This window comes from Saccostrea cucullata, unplaced genomic scaffold (genome assembly GCF_032062105.1).
Source record: "Saccostrea cucullata isolate Sc308-1 unplaced genomic scaffold, CSIRO_AGI_Scuc_v1 ctg11975, whole genome shotgun sequence".
In the NCBI taxonomy this organism is placed as follows: domain Eukaryota; kingdom Metazoa; phylum Mollusca; class Bivalvia; order Ostreida; family Ostreidae; genus Saccostrea; species Saccostrea cuccullata.
This window is the reverse complement of record NW_026922450.1, coordinates 1-20,129: the sequence shown is the minus strand read 5'-3', so window position 1 is coordinate 20,129 and position 20,129 is coordinate 1. Positions and strand designations below refer to the sequence as shown.

General features: G+C 32.8%; 2 protein-coding genes across 4 annotated transcripts; one reads left to right on the top strand and one right to left on the bottom strand.

Moving 5' to 3' along the window:
- The first annotated feature begins 1,456 nt into the window (after nt 1-1,456).
- On the top strand, nt 1,457-12,366 carry LOC134261787 (POU domain protein 2-like). Of its 3 annotated transcripts, none has more exons than XM_062744187.1 (9): nt 1,457-1,545; nt 6,836-6,921; nt 7,158-7,283; nt 8,193-8,306; nt 8,762-9,004; nt 9,536-9,703; nt 10,996-11,178; nt 11,350-11,419; nt 11,515-12,366. In XM_062744187.1, exons 1-9 carry the CDS (start codon nt 1,527-1,529, stop codon nt 12,294-12,296), a joined length of 1,791 nt encoding a protein of 596 aa, XP_062600171.1. In that variant the 5' UTR covers nt 1,457-1,526; the 3' UTR covers nt 12,297-12,366. The 3 variants fall into 3 exon arrangements, with proteins under 3 accessions (XP_062600171.1, XP_062600170.1, XP_062600169.1); XM_062744186.1 differs by lacking the exon at nt 1,457-1,545 and adding an exon at nt 5,598-6,185 and having other exon boundaries at nt 8,765-9,004; XM_062744185.1 differs by lacking the exon at nt 1,457-1,545 and adding an exon at nt 5,602-6,185.
- Nucleotides 12,367-17,000: 4,634 nt separating this feature from the next.
- On the bottom strand, nt 17,001-20,086 carry LOC134261789 (uncharacterized; the record flags this gene model as incomplete). The annotated part of the gene is made up of 6 exons (XM_062744188.1): nt 17,001-17,304; nt 17,735-18,007; nt 18,170-18,454; nt 18,544-18,670; nt 18,841-18,911; nt 19,914-20,086. Coding segments are annotated over 6 exons (1,207 nt in total), but the record flags the coding sequence as incomplete, so codon positions are not given.
- Between the last annotated feature and the right edge of the window lie 43 nt (nt 20,087-20,129).

Here is a 20,129-nt window from a genome sequence, read left to right as displayed (position 1 = left end):
ATGTTTCAGCAATGGTGTTGAGGACTATTATCGATAAACGGTGCCTTTGTTTAAATCATGCTATTGCATATAAACATTCAAAGATAAAAGAAGTTCAGTGTGATGTAATATCATATTGATCAGCTCATTCAATATTTTTGAATACTTTGAGATGGCATGAACTTGAAATTGCTGATTACTTTTACTGTGTTGAATTTACTCAGAGTTTTTTACAGATTTCATATTTTTTGTCTATTATTTGCAGTACTTCTATAAGCCCACCTTAGCCAGAGACTTAAGTTCACCTTATATACAGAGTGCTGGTTGTATTTTCTGTTTGCCCTCACTAGTATGAATATCAAAACTCCAGATTTCCAACTTATTGCACTATCAATTAAAGGGAGATAATTAAGAAATGATGAAGTTAAGTAGGAGTAATTTAAGAAAACACTGGACGTGCTTTAGAAAGAGTATTGTGTATTCTAATTTTTATAACAAAATCAACCCACAGAGAGGGGCCACAATAGAAGATTGTGTCCAAAATTAAAAATATGAGTGTTTTAAAGATTGAAAAGAAAAATTCTGAAGAAGAACACAAGGAGTTGATTAATTGTGATCTTACACAACATATGGCAAAATGTTAAGGAGAATATGTAATAATTTTGTCACTCTTAATTTTTAAGAAATAAAATCTTGCAACAGAAGTATTTTTTCACAATTTTAGTGTCACTCGATCAGAAAGTTTATAATTGATTGTCAAATTCATTTAGATTTTTTCCCCCATGACTATAAAATGACAAGTTATTTTGTGTAAATCATAATGTTAAACGTCATTTATATTTTTTATTATGCATATTGCATTCATTGCCAGTGCAGCTATAATTTGTGGATGAAACTATTTGGACTCAATCTTTATAATGCACAGTCATGTGGGGACAATTTTTCTGTGGGAAAAAAAATGTTCAGTGGCACATAAAGTTTAACATTGCCATATTTGAAATTTCCTTGTGAAGGGGTGAAGTCCTCTAAGAATAAGTACCCATGTACAGAGATCTATTTCATTATTCTGTTTATATTTCATTAAATGGATAAATTATTTATGAAACCGGCACATTTAGATTTACATTTGAATTTAATTACTTATAGAGGATTTATTTCCATCCAATTAAAATTTTAATTCTCCATGAATTTTAATTTGAAAAAAAAAATTAAAATGTAGACAAGAAACTTTGTCAAGTTTTGTGAATTTGTCAATTGACTTTGGATATATATACATGTTATGACATGGCCGCATGGTTTATGGCCACATTATTATTCATTTATGTAAATGACATGAAAGGTACAATGTGCAGCGAAGGGCGGCCTAAGATTCATTATCATGCGTAACTTCCCGTAGGTTCACAATCATTTTATCGACCTTATTTTTATTTTTAAAATAAATGCTTACCAACTTACTTCATGGGTTTCAGAGCCTTGTTGAAATTTTTCATATGTGGATCAAAGCTCCACTTAATTTCATATTTTAATCCACTACCTCTGCAACTGGCATGCGAAGAAAATTATTCAGTAAGTATAGATGTTATTTTAATTTGATTAGGATTATAATAAAATGAATATTAATTTTGAGGTTTTTCAGTAGAATTACAATGTGTAATTTTGTATATAAATAATAAATTGCAGATTTTTGTAAATTAAGCTTTTCTATTTTAACAGTCTGAATTTGGAGGTATTCAAATTCAAATTTACTTTTTGCATCTAATTCAAATTTCAGAAAATGAAAACAATTTAAGTTTCTTTTAAAGTTTTTTTTTTTTGGTTTATTAAGCATGTTTAGTGATTTTTAAGAGGAATTTGATTTTAAAAATTCACAATTATGATGCAATTTTATGTATAGAGTGCTAAATAAAATAATGTTCACATGTTAAGCATTAAAAAGATCCCATTTTACTATAATCTATGATTATATACAAATCATTTACAATTATTATGACATTTATCAGTGGTAGTGAACATGGTGAATATATGAAAAAGTTAATATTTGGCATAGCATTCATTGTAGAAAATAATGCTGTCAAGTGTTTTTCTTTTAAACTCATGCATTTAACAATGTTATGAATATTTAAAAAATTACCGGTACCTAGCTTTATCTTGGAATTTAAGGGGAAACAAATCCTCCTAAGAAGAAAATTTAAACTCGATTATTACCTGCAATGCATTCAATATCTCAAAACTGGTCAATCTGAGACAAGTTGATTTTTTTTTAGATTTAGAATTTTATTTTTGCACCCTTTCACCCTACCCTCATTTGGGTGAATTGAAAACGGGACTAATTTAAAGAAAACAGTATAATTTCTTGAACAAATCTATAGATGGGCAAATTTAAACCAGGGCAAAACTGATTTCATGTGTGATAGGGCAAACATAACCCTGTATACAGTAATGTGCAAGGAATAACATAAAGAATCGAATTGCAAATTTTGCCAAAAAAAAATCCACTAGAAAAATAGCTGTCTCACTTTTACCTTTTTTATGCTGAACTTTTAATATTAGAAAAAAAAAAGCCAAACAACTCTTGATCAACAGTTTAGTCATAAAGTGCTTTGATTTGATGTCTTATTTTGCAATGCTATAGGTACACGTTAATGTACTCAGCAGAATAAAGAAAACACTCAAAAAGAAAATGGCTTAAAACTGCAATATCTCTGTGTTTTTATCTTTACTTTTGACAAAGAAAGCATGTACAAAATTCTGTACATCACTTTATTTTATGCATAATTACGCATCTGCTCACAAAAAATTTATTCTCACGTATATTCGTATTATTAATGATTTTATACAACAGAATCATAACTCGAGAAAAGTTCATATCTCTTTTAAATACTAAATAGCTATCTCGCAAAAATATTACCTCACAAAAATATAGTGATCTATATACAGTAGGTCTTTTTGACATGTAATTCTATTGTTTTATTATTTGAAATCCATCTCCTGTTTGTAAGTCAAGTATTATGGATGTAAGTAATAGGCATTTAAATTAGCTCATTCTGGCTCTTTTGAATGTTTTGAGTAAGAAATGTTTTTTCACCATGATCAGACTCAGGTCAGTTCACTGACTTGTTATCATGAACAAGCTGTTATCAAAATTTCACATGCAATGACCATCAAACAAGCTAACAACTTTGTCATCAATATGATATTTCCATTAGCTTTTACATGTACATGTGTTTAAGGATGCTTGTCATATTTTCCTGAAGGAGCTAATGTCTTACTTTAATTGAAACATTTATAGAATCAACACTGAGTAGTAAAGTGTCAGCCTCAGTCAAATCATCAGCTTTTATACAAATTCTGAAATTTTATAAATGTCCTCAGACCCCTGTCTGACATTTTTTTTTTTAAATTTTGGTTGTGTATTTCCAAATGTGACCAAGGATGAAAAAATTTAATTCAAATTTTGAAAAAAAGATGAAAAGATTGAAATTTTTTTATTAACAAATTTAATGAGAGTTATAGCCCTTTATCACAGTATATTGCTCATTCTGTTTAAGTTTTGTTTTATATCATATATATGTGAAGGGGTGTATGTTAACTTTTTAATAACCGCCCATTTTTCACTGCTTGATTATTATTAAAGTTAAAAATTAATTTTTTGAATTTTGATTTTTGGACTTTTTTGCGTTAACAATATGCAGAATGTTATATCTTATCAAAAAGCACATGTCATCAGTACTATAGTCTTATAGAATACAAGTTTTTACAATGTAAAAGTCAGAAAAGGAAGATATTAATTTTCACGATTGTTTTATCTATTTAGCTTGTTGTTTAACACTATAATAAATTATTTTATGTATTCATGCATAGTTAAGTTGTATCACCTTTTTTGAATCATATTTAAAAAAAGGTATTAAAAAACAAAAATTTTGAAAAATTTAAACCAATTCAAATGCTGTAAGTGTACATAAATTGATAGATTTAAAATTTAGTGTAATCAATGGGTATATTCAGTGGTTGGTATAATCATGAATTAGCGCTATATCCATGATTTATTTATGAATGATTTATTAACATTATTCATGAATTTGTGCATTGTTGCCCATACCAAATCTGCTAAAATATGAAGCCTACATTTTTTAGTAGAGTACATAAGTATATTTTCAATAGTTTTAAAAAGATACCTAATTATGCTTGATTTTTAGATATGTGCATGTCTATATTTCAAGCATATTAGGTTACTGTTATATATTTCCATTTCTTATTTTTGTCTCTGTGATAACTCTTTGAAACTTAGCGTAGTTAATTTCTTGATCATTCTACCGCAATGTAAATTAGGTCGAAAGGTCAGGAGCTAGGGAGGCCTAATATGCATGCAAATCTCATGCGCATCTGTCTCTGTGTCTGACGCTAAGGAGGCCAATTATGCATGAAAATCTCGTGCGGCTGCCTTATGTTTGTGTTTGATGTTAGTGGGCGAGGGTATGGAAATTGGCAAGGGAGTCCTTGTGTAATTTTAATCTACGTCTACAATTTTAAAATATAAATCTACAATTTTATTTCACAATGAAATGGAAATATAAGGAATCACTGTCTAGTTCGTATAGTATGCCAGGGACATCAACGATAGTGGGAAACATGGGATAATTTATGCATAACGGGCTTTGCCCGTTATGCAAATTATCCGATGTTTCCCACTATCGTTGATGCCCTGGCATACTATACGAACTAGACAGTGATTCCTTAATAATACAAACTATCCAATGGGTGATTTCAGCTACTACTGTTGAAAAAGAATAAAGCAAGTTAATACTCAGCCTTTGAGGTCTTCTCCTTGATTTGACAAAAATATTAAATTTAATATCAACTCTGATTTGCCTCTTGCAGAAAAAATTGCAAAGCCTTTGAGGTTATCACATGTATGTAAGAGGCATTGCTTAAAATTGTGAGTCGTATGTGTCTGAGGCAAAGCTGTCTGTGTCTGAAACATGTTTTTCTAAGACAATGTTGCCTTTGTATACATGTAATTTTCTTATTCCCCCATAATCGAAAATCAGGGGGAATGAAATTTTTGGTTACCAGCTGCTATTTGAGGGTTTGAAATACTGAGATTAAGATATGAATTAACAGTCATTATAGCTAGCCTGGTACAGGAATGTTGAATTTTATTTGGTGTATCATAGAATTTGGCTTATTGGTGTTCTAGTTATCTAAGTTTGACAGTCAGTCTACATTAAAAATTATATATAGTGTGTGCAAATAAATACAAAAAGTTAAATGTATATATATATTATACTCAAATTAATAAATTACATTTTTTATATAAAAATTGCACATGTACTTTACAAGAAAACATACTAGACAGTATGCAATAAAAACATTGAAAAGTTCTTAAGCTTAATCATGTTAATATGTACTTTTAGATACTATATATATAATGATGTGGAATCTTCATTTATAAATTCAGATTCGCTAATCAATATTCAAATTATGAAACAATTTTTCGCACATAGTTTTGATACAGAACTCATATATAATCTTACACAACAAGTTTTTTCTCTCACGTTTTCACGTTTGCAAATCGCAAAACTGTATGCATAATTTAGCATTATCATCCATTTTAATGATTCGCACAAAACGTATCTTGACGTTTAAAGACGCAGCGATGAATAATTGGTCATTATATATGGTCATTGCTTATTCATTATAATCGCGCAAGTCATGCGACAACAATTCGTTCCTTGTTACGAAGTGATTAAAAAAAAAAAAGAATTTCTCGGAATTTTGCTGCAGGCTTTTTATGCTAACGGAAACGTCTCGATCTTTTATGTTTAATCTGTTTGAATAATTTTATTATTGGTTGCGTTCCATATAAATCACCAAGACAGAATTGATGCCCCTTGACACACCTGTTCGTTTACCTTTTTCTCGTATCGTTTATATAAGTTTGCAGCACAAAAAAATCGTAACCTTATTATAGGCTCTGCGGTTTGGCCTTTCATTATCAAACAGAAATAAGCAATTTGGACAGCAAGTTTATAATGAAGAAATAGTAACTAGTTGATGGAGATTTTATATTTAGATGTGGTTGTCAGCTCTGTCTATGGCCAATGACTTTGTTGCCTTGGTCCAGTTGGAGCCATGCTGTGCAATGCGCCATGCCACCATATATATGTGCATGCTCTCTCTTTATGATGGGAAGACCAGACACAAGGGTTTATTCTGGACATAATTGACAATATTCAGTGTGTTGTTTGCGTATGAGCAAGAAAATGTAATTTTCTCAATGTCTATTGCATATGTAACAGATATATCAGTATATTGAGTTGACTTGCTCTAAGTACACATGTTGTGCATCAAAAAGACTAAGTTGCAGGCCTGATATTTAAAGATATGTGTTATTTCCTATGGTTAACAAGTACATTAGTCATGAGATTGGTAATAAATTTAATAAATGCATAACTTATTTTTATGAGTACCCCCCCCCCCCCCCCTCCACCTTTCCCACCTCTTTAAATTTGCAAGTTGCTCTTTTATTTTGTATATGGAAACAGAGACAATAATTTTTTTTTCAGAAACAGAGAAAGGTTATTTTAGATGATGTATTTTGAATAATGTAAATACATTAAAATGATGGACTTTTTTGCTTCTTTTTCCATTTGCACAGATACACTACAGACTTGGGCATGTTAGGTCTTGCTTTACACCTTTAGCATGTCATTTCTGAACGTCTTGTAGTATTATACTTGTAAAGCATTTTTATTGTAAAGACCTATAGTTGTTGCATATATTTAGCTTAATATATGATTTTTCAAACTCTTGAGTTATCTATAGATATCTTAAATATTTTGCCTTATTACTACAGGTATAAAGATGAATAGTGAAGCCAACTCCGAGACAGCAACTGTAGCAAATAATGGACAGACAGACACCAAGCCAGTCAGTACCTTGGTAAATATACAATTATTTGTGTATATTATTGTAATAGATATATAAATTTTTGACATGTCTGAATAAAAAAAAAAAAATTTGTACAAGTTCCTAATTGCCTTAATATCTTACATTGACAAAAAAAAAAAAAAAAAAAAAAAAAAACTTTGGCAAATTTAAATTCATTGCATGTTGAGGCAATTTGCAATGTATATAAATAAATGTCTTGAAAATGCATAAAATATTGATATTTTCAGACAAGTGTTGGTGCAACATTGCAGCAGCAACTTCAATCAGCATTGCTGGCCCAGCAGTTTCCACTTGCAACAGCTGGAGCACACTCTGGGTTACTGATTCAAAACCCTTATGGACAACCAACAGTGGTATGCTTTCTCTACTGATCAGAGCAGCATATTAAGTGATGGAGAGTTCTAAAAATCCCCCAAGTCAAAATTTTGTATGAAAATTTGGGTATTTTCAACTTTACCTGTTAGTTGATATTTAATTGTTTAATGATTCTTTTCCTTACAAGTACAACCACCAATGAATATATTCTTTGTATACTATTAAAAGTAAAATTGGCTATGGCAACAAATAACTTAAATTTATCTGGGAATATAATTTTAGCTATTTATTTTTGTTTGTGTATAACTGTCACATATATACCGGTACACTGTATTAAGCAAGAATGCTTGTGAAGAATATGTTTCATTCATGTTAGTTTGTAAAAGAAAGGTAACTCTTGAAATAATACCATATTCATTATTTATTCATAAACTAAGTTTTCTAAATTTTTTCTCTCTTTTTTTTTTTTAATCAACAAACATATTTTATGATGAAAATTGTATTTAAGATATAAATTCAGATCAATCTTGCAGGGATATTAGTTTATGCTGAATTTAGTAAACCCTCCTGCCACACATGTTTAAGCTTATTAGGGGTGATGCTTATTCTGGGTTTTAGTTGACAGAAAATGATTACTAATACGAGAAAGAACAGAAATTTTTTGATTTAAAATTGTTCTATATGGAGAGATTAAAATGTTTAAAATCAATATAATAATCTTGAATATATAACTTAACAAAAAATTAAAATGAGCAAGAGAAATGGTAGATTTGTGGTAATTTAAAGGATGGGTATTAAAAGAAAAGAAATAACTTTCAGCGAGATTTGATTTGCTGTGGGCCATATCTTAAATAATTGTTAATATCAGTATTTTTTTTTCATGTTTATTTTTAATATAGTAACTGTAAGCTGGAGGAAATGGTTTCATTTGATTTTGCTTGTTGTAGATTCCAGTGTCTGCAGCTCTCCCCACTGCTGGTATACAGATTGCAGATCTCCAGCAACTGCAGCAACTTACACAGCAACTAACTCAGCAACAACAGCAACTTCAGTTGCAACAGGTAATGGAATCTGGTTGATGAAGTTAATGAAATTTTATTTAATATGAATCATGTACATGTATTTACATTATCACTTGAAATGATGTAAATATACCGTATAAGCAGAATTTTTAGCGAGGATTTAATCTTGGCATTATTAGTGAGGGTGCTGAAATCGCTAAAATTTCATATCGCTTAAAATTAATTGAATTGTATTTGAAATAGTTTCTTTAGTGAACATTTCAAAATTGCTAAAATTGCATCTCGCTAAAATTAAAACGCGAATTTTTAAAGACAAATCGCTAAATTTTCGTCTTGCTAGAATTTCCACTTATACGGTATGTGTTATTTAAGAATCTCCACTTGAAATCATGTTTATTGCCTTTATTGTATTAGGGAATATTGTAAATTTCAACTAAATTTTTTCTGCAAAATTTGCATCATTTTGACCATGTTGTCTATCATACAATTTTCAGCAGATTCAACAACAAGTCACCAATTCCCCTGCAGTTAGTTCTGCTGCTAGCACCACCTCTGTAGTCTCTCAACAGGCCCCCATCAGTAGTGCCACCCCTCAGTCCACACAGATCCAGGCCTCACCCCTAGCCACAACCACTCTACAGGGGCTGGCGGGGGCCCTCCAGGGCACACAACAGATTGTATTCCTGAACCCTGCACAGCTTACAACAGGGCTTCAACCACTGTTGATTCAAAACCAGGTGAGAGGCAGGTTAATAAAGTACAGCATACATGGTAATAGAATAATGGAGAAGAGTGCTAAATGAATAGGATAAACTTTTGGTATTGGCATTATCAGAAACTGAAGACAACTGTAAACATAACTTTATATATATTTTATGGGCAGTTTCCTTATTTTCCAAGCGAAAAATGGACTTGGTCGTTATACTTATACGGACTTGGGTAATTTTTGAGTTCAGTGCTCAAAGTACCTAAGTCTATATGATATGATGATTGGGAACTTTGGTGGTCTACAAGTATTTATTACCTCCGTTATATTTGAATGGAAACTCTGGGTGCTCTTTAGTATTACATTTAGTAATTTACTGTACAGTAGTTGAAAATTTAGTGGAAGACATAAATTTGTGGGCAACAACAACAAAAATAAGGCTCAGAGTTAAAAACCTAGAAATTTCAACACTATTAAAGACATCTCAGTGTGGCAATGTCAACAAAACATTGATGTCTGATACACTGTAAGTTCTGAAAATTTATTAATATTTTGTTGGTAGGGAATTCCAGTTCTTACTGCTGCTACATTGGCTTCACTGACACAGCAAGTCCAGCAACAGCAGCAGCAGCAGCAGCAACAACAACAACAACAAGCCCAGCAACAACCAACAGCAGCTGTTCTGCAACAACTTCAGCAACTCCAGAATGCAACCACACAACCACTTCAGGTAAGAGCAAAGAGAGGTAACTGTGATCTTGAAACAACCTTTATGTACACTAGCTGCAGATCTGCAGCTCTCTGAAAAAATAATTTGACAGACCGAAGAGCTACAGTGCCACCCATTGAAAAAACTGTATATTTATTGCGCACAAAAAAGTGCGCTGTTTATCGATTTATTTCTCCATGTTTTTAAAACTATAATATCAAAATATTACTTATCATGTATTCCTAACATAATCTTTCACTGTATCTACAACAAAACATACCTTATAGTTGTTGTTTATAGCCCTCCTGGCCCTGATTTCGAGATCATCGAAAATTTTGTCTGTTTATACTGAGTAATGTCATTTTGGTTTGCAAGATAATTCGGCCCAACGCGCTTCGTGTAGATGTCAACTACGAAAGTACTTGATAGAAGAGTACGGAATTTTTTGAAATCTAAATTTTTTGCAATTGAGGTAAGAATTTGGAAGAATTAATCCATACCTTTTGTGCGCAATAAATATACAGTTTTTTCAATGGGTGGCACTGTAGCTCGGAGAGCTACAGTTCTGCAGCTATATGTACACATATCCATAGCAAGGAGTAGGTAAAAGAGGATCTATGATACTTACAAAGGTGTAAATCACAAGATTGCTCAGCTCATGTGCGTTGTGATGTGTGAAAACTAGATAACAGTTATATACACGAAAGAGGGTTAACTAAACAGATGAGTCACAATACCTTTCAATCAGTTTTTGTCTCATTTTACGACAGAAGGGATATTGTGTAGTGGCATGTTTATAGTTATGAGCTCACCAGAGCTTCAAGCTCAAGTGAGCTTTTCTAAACCCCAGTTGCCGTCCATTTGTCTGTAAATTTTTCACATTTTCCACTTCTTTGCAAGAACCACTGGGTCTATTATAACTTAGGTGGTGCAAAGCATCCTTGGGTAAACTAAAGTTGTATTTAGATTATTAAAGTGAAGGACCAAACCCCCTTACAAGGTGAGATAATCAAGAAAAGACTAAAAATAAGATGGGGTCAGTAAAAAAGTTCTTCTTGAGAACCACTGGACCAGAAAAACTTCAATTTTTTTTTGGAAGCTTCCTTAGATGTGTAGATTCTTAACTGCTAAAATCATGACCACCTGATTAGGATGGGGTCACAATAGGGAATCAAAGGTTTACTGTGAAATACATAGGAAAAATAAAAATCTTCACAAGAACATGACTGATCTACTGTCCCTACCAAAACCTTTTCCTAACTCTAGATTCCAGTGTGCATATTAATTAATCCTTGATAATGATTTGTTTCTAGATACAGGTCCCTGCTGCCCAATCTACTCCAGTTCAACAAAGTGGAACCCCTGTCAAAGTACAGAACACAATGACCAAGATCTCCAACTCTTCTCAGATAGTTCTACCAGCTGTGTCCACTACAAATGCTACCATCAAAACTCAGCCTGAAGAAATGAATTCCTCTGTGGATGAGATACCACCAGTAAGTATTCATAAGTTATTTGCAACAACTTTTATTGGGGTAACCTGAAAGGCTACATAATAGAAATTAAAGACAATGAAAAATATAACCCCAAGTTTTAGCTGCCTAGTTTATCTTTGTGAATTGATTCAATCACCTGTATATTGAATTTCACTTTTTTTTTTATTGAAGGAAGAAAATATTGACTTGGAAGAACTTGAGCAGTTTGCTAAAACCTTTAAGAGGAGGAGAATAGAACTAGGTATATTCCTTATTAAAAGAAATACTCAGATAATTAAGAAAATCTGTAAAATAAGACATACATGTATGCAAGTTAAAATTTTTCATACTTTGCAGGTTTCACACAAGGTGATGTGGGCTTAGCTATGGGAAAACTATATGGAAATGATTTCAGCCAGACAACAATATCAAGATTTGAAGCTTTGAATCTGAGCTTTAAAAATATGTGCAAGTTAAAACCCCTGTTACAAAAGTGGTTAAAGGATGCGGACACGATGTGTGCTAATCTGAACACACCAGTGGGAGGGAGCCCAGGTGGCAATGGTAATAGTCTATCTCCCGAATCTGTGTCCAGGAGAAGGAAAAAGAGAACCAGTATAGAAACTAACATCAGAGTGGCCCTGGAAAAAAGCTTTCAACAGAATCCCAAACCATCCTCGGAGGAAATCACTTCTGTTGCAGACACACTAAATATGGAAAAAGAGGTTGTACGAGTGTGGTTTTGTAATAGAAGACAAAAACAGAAGAGGATTAATCCTCCATCAAACTACAATCCTCAGTTGTCTTCCCCTCTTTCTCCACCAATTACACCTGTTCAAGTGATGGCCACGCCCACAAATCAGTTAACCACACCCACCTCTCAAGCCACCATGACGCTTCCAACAATCATCAGTACTTCGACAGGCGCCACTCTTGTGGCTGCATCCACGCCCTCTTCAGTGCCAGGAACCAATCAGAACTTTATCATGGCCAAAATCACACCTGCTTCTACCTCGGGATCCAATCAGGTCATTTTGACACAAGCATTACCAACTACAGTATCTACCGCCCAGGGAATTTCTTTACAACCTACACAACAAATTATTCCCCCTCAGAAAATAGAATTCACAACTTCATAAGGATTCTTAAATTGGAGATGTATTTTTTAGAATATTTGTAAAACATTCCAAAAAATCGAAGAAGCAAAAACCAAATATAGCTGAAATATATTTTTTATGTATTAAAATACTTTTTAGATTATTTTTACTAGATGAATTTGATGTAAATAATTTATGAAAAAAAATGCCAAAGAACCTGAAATGTGGGCATGTACTTCATGTAAATACATTTATATGTTTTGAATAAGATTTTGTCTTCCAGTTTGTGATTTCACCCACTTAAAAGGGTGTGTAATCTGGTGGACATTATTCAATTCTTTTAGGCAGAGAAATGCATTTTGTATCAAAACTTTGCTAGAACTGTCCTCAAGTTGACTGTTACAAATATATACCATTGATCTCACTATATTACTATTAAGGCATAAAACTACAGAAGTAATTTGTCAGTTAGCTCTCATCTTTCTTATGGCTGACCTTGTTTTGAATGGCATATTATATTTGGTCTAGTTGTTGATCTGATTTAAAATCAAATTGGTACAAATGTAGAACATATGGATTCTATTTTTGTATAAGCCTTCATTTTTGTTAGTTTGTATACTTCCACTTTTCTACAAAAGAAATGAAATTTAAACAAATTCAATTGATGAAAATACTTTTCATTTGAGTTAAAAGATGGCATTTCTTTGATCTGATTTCCTATTTTTGTTATGTAAAATGGAACTGATGACTATAGATTAAATAAACTAGTATACAATCGATAGAGTAGGGTTATCAAATTTCCACTATACACATACAGTCTCCTTAGAGATTTTGGGCCAATCCATATTTTACTCTCCAGCTTGTAAATACCAGGGAAGACAAATAAATGTTGAATTTTACACTTTTCTCCATCACTATGAGTTACACTTCTAACACTATTGTGTTGTACTCAATATAACAATTGCTCTAGTTAGCATCATGGTTGGATTCCATGAAGTGAATGGGAAAGGAGAGTAAAGGGCATAAAAAAAACCCAGCGTACGTGTTCTTGTACGTAACCGGACAACATTATAATTGTCCTTGCAATCAGCACAAATTGATATTGACTTTTGACTTCAACATCTATAGCCTTGACCCAAACTAGACTTTAATGTCACCAGAGGGCGTATTACGCTTCACCACAATAAATGGAATGATAACTCCGGGTAGAGTTCGGTATATTATATATATTATGCGTTTTTCTAGCCATGTCAATACACACACTGGAAGAAAAAGTTGCTGAATTGAACAATTTTCAAAAATATAATGCTTTTCTGACAAGATACTTTTTTTTTTTAAAGTCTGGTAATATATTTTTGAAAAGTGCTAATTTCAGTGATTTGAAAAAAACGAATTAGAATACATGTATTCAGACATAACTGAACTATTATTGCAACCAAATGCATATCTCCATAAAAAAAGACAACGTGCAGCTCCTTATTTATAAAGAAGTATTATTTAGGGGTGATACTGTTTATAGAGCATGAACATGAGTATAGGTATGCCAAATTGCATTCTGATCTGAATCATGCTTTAGTATATATAGAGATAGTCTGCAAACTTTTTTGATCACCCCTCGTACAATACCAAAGTGTTGATCCTTTACTAAGAGAGAGAGAGAGGCACTAGGTGGGATCTTATACTCTGTTATTATTATTCTCTGAACTTTGATTGTGACAAAATTGCACCTAGGATTTTGGGAGTAATTTACATTGCATATGACAGAATATTCACTTTTCATATCATAAGATTTCCAGTGGCCGTCCGTGCAAGTAAAAAGTGAGTCCAGACAATAAAGATTAAATGTCTGGAGGTACCGTAATAATACAATGAGAGAAACTCACTCCTTAAAGCCGTCCGCTATTCATTGTTAACTCTCAGCTAGTTACCTGTTCAAGGACGCCAAAGAAGCTGATGTCCTATTAAAATTCATCTAAAAAATTCGAGTCGTTGTTGCAACACTGCGTTTGAATTTTCGACACATTTTTGAATCGAAATAAGAGAACGGATTAGCACTGGGTCTAATTGGGTTTAAAATGACATTAACAAGAAATCTGTGAGCCAATGCTCACTAGTAATACCCCCGCTCTGATGTAAATAAGCAGTATCATGTTAATATACATAAGTTCAATAACAGGCAGATGCACAGTAAAATATGAAGTTGACATCAGATTCATATCAAAATTACTCCCACCATATGGCATACCTCAACAAAGAGTGTAATAAAATTTCAAGCATCTGCTATGAATAGCTAAAGAGAAAACTGCGACGAAATTTTTTATCCTTCTGCCAAACAAACAGGAAGTTGACATCGGATTTGAGTACAAATGTATCCCAATGAATGGCATGCGTCAGAGAAGATTGTGTTAAAATTTCAAGCATCTACGATGAGTAGTTGCTGAGAAAACTGCGACGAAAATTTGTTATATATGAAATGGACAGACGCACAGACAAACAGGAAGTTGACATCGGATTTGAGCGAAAATGTATCCCACCATATGGCATGCCTCAGAGAAGATTGTGTTAAAATTTCAAGCATCTACGATGAGTAGTTGCTGAGAAAACTGCGTCGAAAATTTGTTATGTATGAAACGGACAGACGCACAGACAAACAGGAAGTTCACATCGGATTTGAGCGAAAATGTATCCCATCATATGGCATGCCTCAGAGAAGATTGTGTTAAAATTTCAAGCATCTATGATGAGTAGTTGCTGAGAAAACTGCGCCGAAAATTTGTTACGAACGGACACACGGACGCACAGACACACGGACAGACAGACAGACACACAAGGGTAAAACAGTATACCCCCTCTCCTTCGGAGCGGGGGTATAAATATGATAAGATTTGCCACCAATTCTGTTTGCGTGTAAGTCAAAGGGACATAACTATTAAGTGGAGTTATCTAACTTGAGTAAGAAGTGACTTCAATTTTGCTGAGGCGAAGTCAAAATTTGTATAAAAGTACATCATTGAAGGGTGGTGGTGGGCAATTCAACCGTTGTACAAGAAGAGATATTGTGCTACTTTGAGGGAAAGATCTGAATTGCAATGCAAATGGCCCTCTTGGGTTGTACTGCAAGACTTTGCAATGCTCCCAAATGGAAGTTCTCTTGGAATTTCCTCCCATCAGCCTTTCACTGCACAATGATAAAATCAACGATGTATATTGTTGGATTTTCATCACACGATGCATTCTGGTCCTGCAAATCAGTTTTGGACAAAAACAACAACTGCAAAACATTGCAGATAAAGAAATAAACCTCAAATTTTAAATGCAATCGGCATTGTTTGTCAACTTTATCAAAATCAGTTTTCCATAAACCATAGACGTTTTATTGAAAGTAATACTGATGCTGGTTGATTCCTGGTTTGTAAATGACCTATCTAACACACACTGTCAAATATTGCGAAAAGATGAAGAAAACATTCCGATCTGGTAATATGTTGGATGCATTGTTCATAAAAATTATGCATTGAGTTTACTTCCTATACAGATAAAAACAGTTTACGCAAATTAGTGAAGCTGGGGACTTGCAGGTCCTAAGTCAATCTTGTCAATGATTACTAAAAGTGCACCATCTAATGTAAACCAATGTCATTTAAATACATTCAACAAAATCGACTGAAAACCTCTTTCAGATAGTACAAGTATGTTTGGAATATATCTATTTGTTGAATAATAATTTCATAAAAGGAGAGAGAGAGAGAGAGAGTCACTTGCGTGACGCAGTGATGAGAGTATCTGCTCTAGAGTCGCGAAGTAAGGAGTTGATCCTTACGTTGCGGGATCGAATCCCTTTGTTGAACGTGGAGACCGGTCCTTCGGATGAGACCGTATAAACCGAGGTCCCGTGTCGCAGTAGGTGTTGGCATGAAAAAGATGTCTCCCTTCTAAATGACCCTAAGTGCCGAGTATAGAACAATATAGTTAAATATACAATAATATATAATATTTGAAACAGAAGTCTCACCACTCGGTAGAGATATCAACAACAGATTGTCGAGAAGACTTTTGGGAGACATTATTTTAATGGGACACCTCAAACCGTGAATAGGAAATAATTTAATAAGTTTGATTTGAAATCAATTTCAAGGTTTTTCTACAACAATGTTACTGTAAACCAACTTTTATTCGCGACGACTTCATTTCGCGATTTACCGGGGGTCAACTAATTTGCGACGATTAAATTTCGCGATCAAGCCTTTTTTGGACCTGTTTTTAATGGACAGAGAGGTCAAGGACTGGTTCGCAGAGAGAAATATTCTCGATGACGAGGCTCTCGCGAACCTCGCGAAAATTTCTCGCATGCGAATAAAAGTTGGTTTACAGTATATCTTCAGGGAAGGTATTACAAGACATGAAACAGGAGGAAAGTCTACAGTATATGATACAATACTCTAGGTAATCACCAGGATATAATGCTACAGTATATTTACAAAAGAAGTCAACAAAATGTAATGTCAACATTTCAAAGGACAAGTCATGGTGTGTATTTTCCAATTCCAAATCTATTCTGAAAGCTATCATGACAACATAAACGGGAGTCAGGTCAAACAACTTTATAAATAATATTTTCAAGTAAAACGTAACTTATTTAATAGTTAAAGCATCCTGTAAAGTTAAATTGCATTCATGCATATTCGAAATTAAGACAATAAAACTAAGGCAACATATATAAAACTTCAATATTAATTTTTATTTGATTGTTAGCTTGAGTTGGCTTCAGAATTTTACACAAGACGTTGTTTGGATTCCGAAGCACTTAAACCTTCATGGTTTACAAGATTTTGGGCAAGCATCGTCTTTTTCTGTGACAGTGCGTCTACAGCAGAAGATCGTCGACATTTACGACATATGCAGGTTGTGATGAAGATCAAGTTTATTAAAAGTGACAATGTCAGAACTGCAATCAAAGCCACATGGACTCTATGGTGTTTATGATGAAAACGATGAAATTCTCTAAATACGTTCCCGCTTTCTTGAGAGGATGTTGGTTCTTCTTTTCTTTCTGTAAAATGAAAATGATATACGATGTTTTGATTAAATTACATGTAGTTTTATACAATAATGTTATTCTTATCTTTTTTTTTTATACCTATTTTATATGAGGGACCTTTTTGATATTTATGTTACATTAATGTTTCAGAATTAGAGAATTTAAAACTAACTACTGAGTATAATTGTGTGAATAAAACCTTTTGCATATTCTTTAAAGAGTGAAACATGGAAATTCCATGGTTCAATATACTAGTATCATATAATTTGATTTTCCTCTCTTCTTCTTGTTGTTAAGTTTAGATAAAATATTCTGATGAAAAATAAAATAAATGGCTTATAAAGGGACGTACTGGATAGATTTTAACATGAGACATATTTTTAGACAAACGTTTAACTCATTTTCAAATCCTGTTTAAGACCACTATCGTAGTTTTACTTACCTTTTACAACGGGCACGTAATCGACTATATGATAATCAACCTCTTCTACCAGAATTTGCTTAGGAGTATTTAGACGCTTCTGCACATGTTTCTTTTTCCTTGCGCCCTCTGGTGTTAGATATTGCTTGAATTCTTCTGGCGTCATCTGGAAGCTGCCACATGTGGGGAAGCCTTCTGGAACGGGTTCCATGTCGCTGACGTCACCTTCCTGGAAGAGGACCGCCATGCCAGCTATTTGGTGGATTTCGATGTGACAGTGCATAAACCAAAATCCTGAAAACAAGAGTTGGGTAAGATTATATTGCTCTTCATGTCTTGTTGTTTTATTCAATAAAGACTGTAGACTGAGTTATTAAAGTCACTTAATTAATAATTTATAACGATAAACAACTCATCAAAATTGTAAAACAAAAGAAACAAGTATAACATAGTTACCTGGGTTATCAGCTTTCAGTCTTAGAACAATGTAGCCATTTCTAGGCACTGCTATCGTGTCCTTCTGAGGCGGATTCTCGAGATTCAACCCTGGAACATTACCCAATGTCCAATTCTCATTTCTCCAAGACGCATCATTACAGCTCTTAGTATTACACTTAATATCTTTATTTTTATCTATGATATCCCCGGTAGTAGAATTGTAGTGAGGATAGGCAATCTTGACCACATGGAAGTGATGACCATGCATATGAACAGGATGAGGCATACCAAAAGGTGCGTCATCTGAATAAAAGATAATACTAACGTGAGTGATTGCTGTCATAAAACATACCAAAAAACTTAAGATAGGTACATGTCAACATTGATCATACCCATGTTATGCAATACCAATTGCACCGTTTTGTCTTTCTCAAGCTTTACGATGTAGGTACATTGGCAATGGTCTGAACAATCCAAAGGATCACATGATACTGTTGTATTAGACTGTCTAGGATAGGTCTGCAAACCATTGAATTTTCAAAAAAATATTTGAAGCATATCTTGTATGAAGCAATTTTTAAGCATGTTAGATTTCCATTTTTCAAAATACGTTACTTTCTATTTAAATGATACTGATATGACACGATTCAGTGGAATAAAACAGAATATGGATGTATCAGTTGCTCTACCTGGGGTGGAGATGTAGGTGGGACAAACACGTGACCGTTTACAGCCGTTGTAAAGGGGATTTTTGCTGTAGCTAAAATAATAAAAGTATCATAAATTTATTATTTGTTTACCTTCAAAATTGTATGCATTTGTACTAACTTTTGCTTTACGATGAATTATTTTTTCTATCAAATATATAAATCTATTTCAAGAATAGGACATGGTTTGTCTCTATTTTAAAGCCGCTTGGTCCGATTCTAATCGCTAAAAATATATATTCGTTTTCTTCTTGAAAAATATTTGTCCATAAATTGTTTCAACTTTTGTCAAATTATATCCCCAAAGTCTTTTTCTTTTAAAAGATATCAAAATTCAAAAGTTAAAAAAATAATTTTTGTTAGGTCACACAAAAAATAATCCTATGTTGATCTTTGTTGATATCATGTGAAATCTCCTAGAAAAATTAAATCTATCGCTTACATGTTTATCTCATGAAGAACAAACCCGAGCATTTTTTTCACAACAAAGTACATATATTACCTGTTCATGGACAATATTTTAGCTCCTTTAAAAAAATCATTTAAAATATCTGATTTTCCTTTCTCCTTTAAATATGCATATCAATATAAAAATTACTATGGATTATATTCAATTAATTTCTTAATTTTGAAAAGATGTATTATGAGTAAGACTTTCTACTAATAGAGAAAAAAATAATCGGGTTTGAATTATCTTCAATATTAGATATATCCGATAAACTTATTTTTTTTCTTAATTGACTTCACAATAGATTTTAACTTCCGTCAGGAACTACTATTTGTCAATAAGGTTTTTAATCTGCGTTTTCCATGTAAGGATTGTTGTAATAAACTATTAAATCAATCTTATAATTTATTATCTATGTAATGACGTACTTTTATTCTGTAAGATAATATGTGCCTGTTTCGGGTTAAGCGGCTTTAAGATAATTATTTTACTTTACTTAAAAAATCTTTTACCATTTTAGTTTGATATTATTTAAATCAGTAACACGGATAAAATTTAATTTTGGATTGTTATTATCTGTATAAGTCATTTCTCATAATTAACCTACAAGAGAAATGGAAATTCAAAAATATTTCCTGAAACTCAACGGGGGATGCGACAACCGGAACCGGATGAGCTTTAGTCTGTTCTGGTGTTGATTTCAAATCGGATACCGGAAGGCAATCAATGCTGTAGCTATCTGGGTATTGTCTACAAATAAAACAGGAAGAATGGAAGGAGCTTGATCTATTTCAATTTGGAATAAATTGTCATTAGTGTTTTA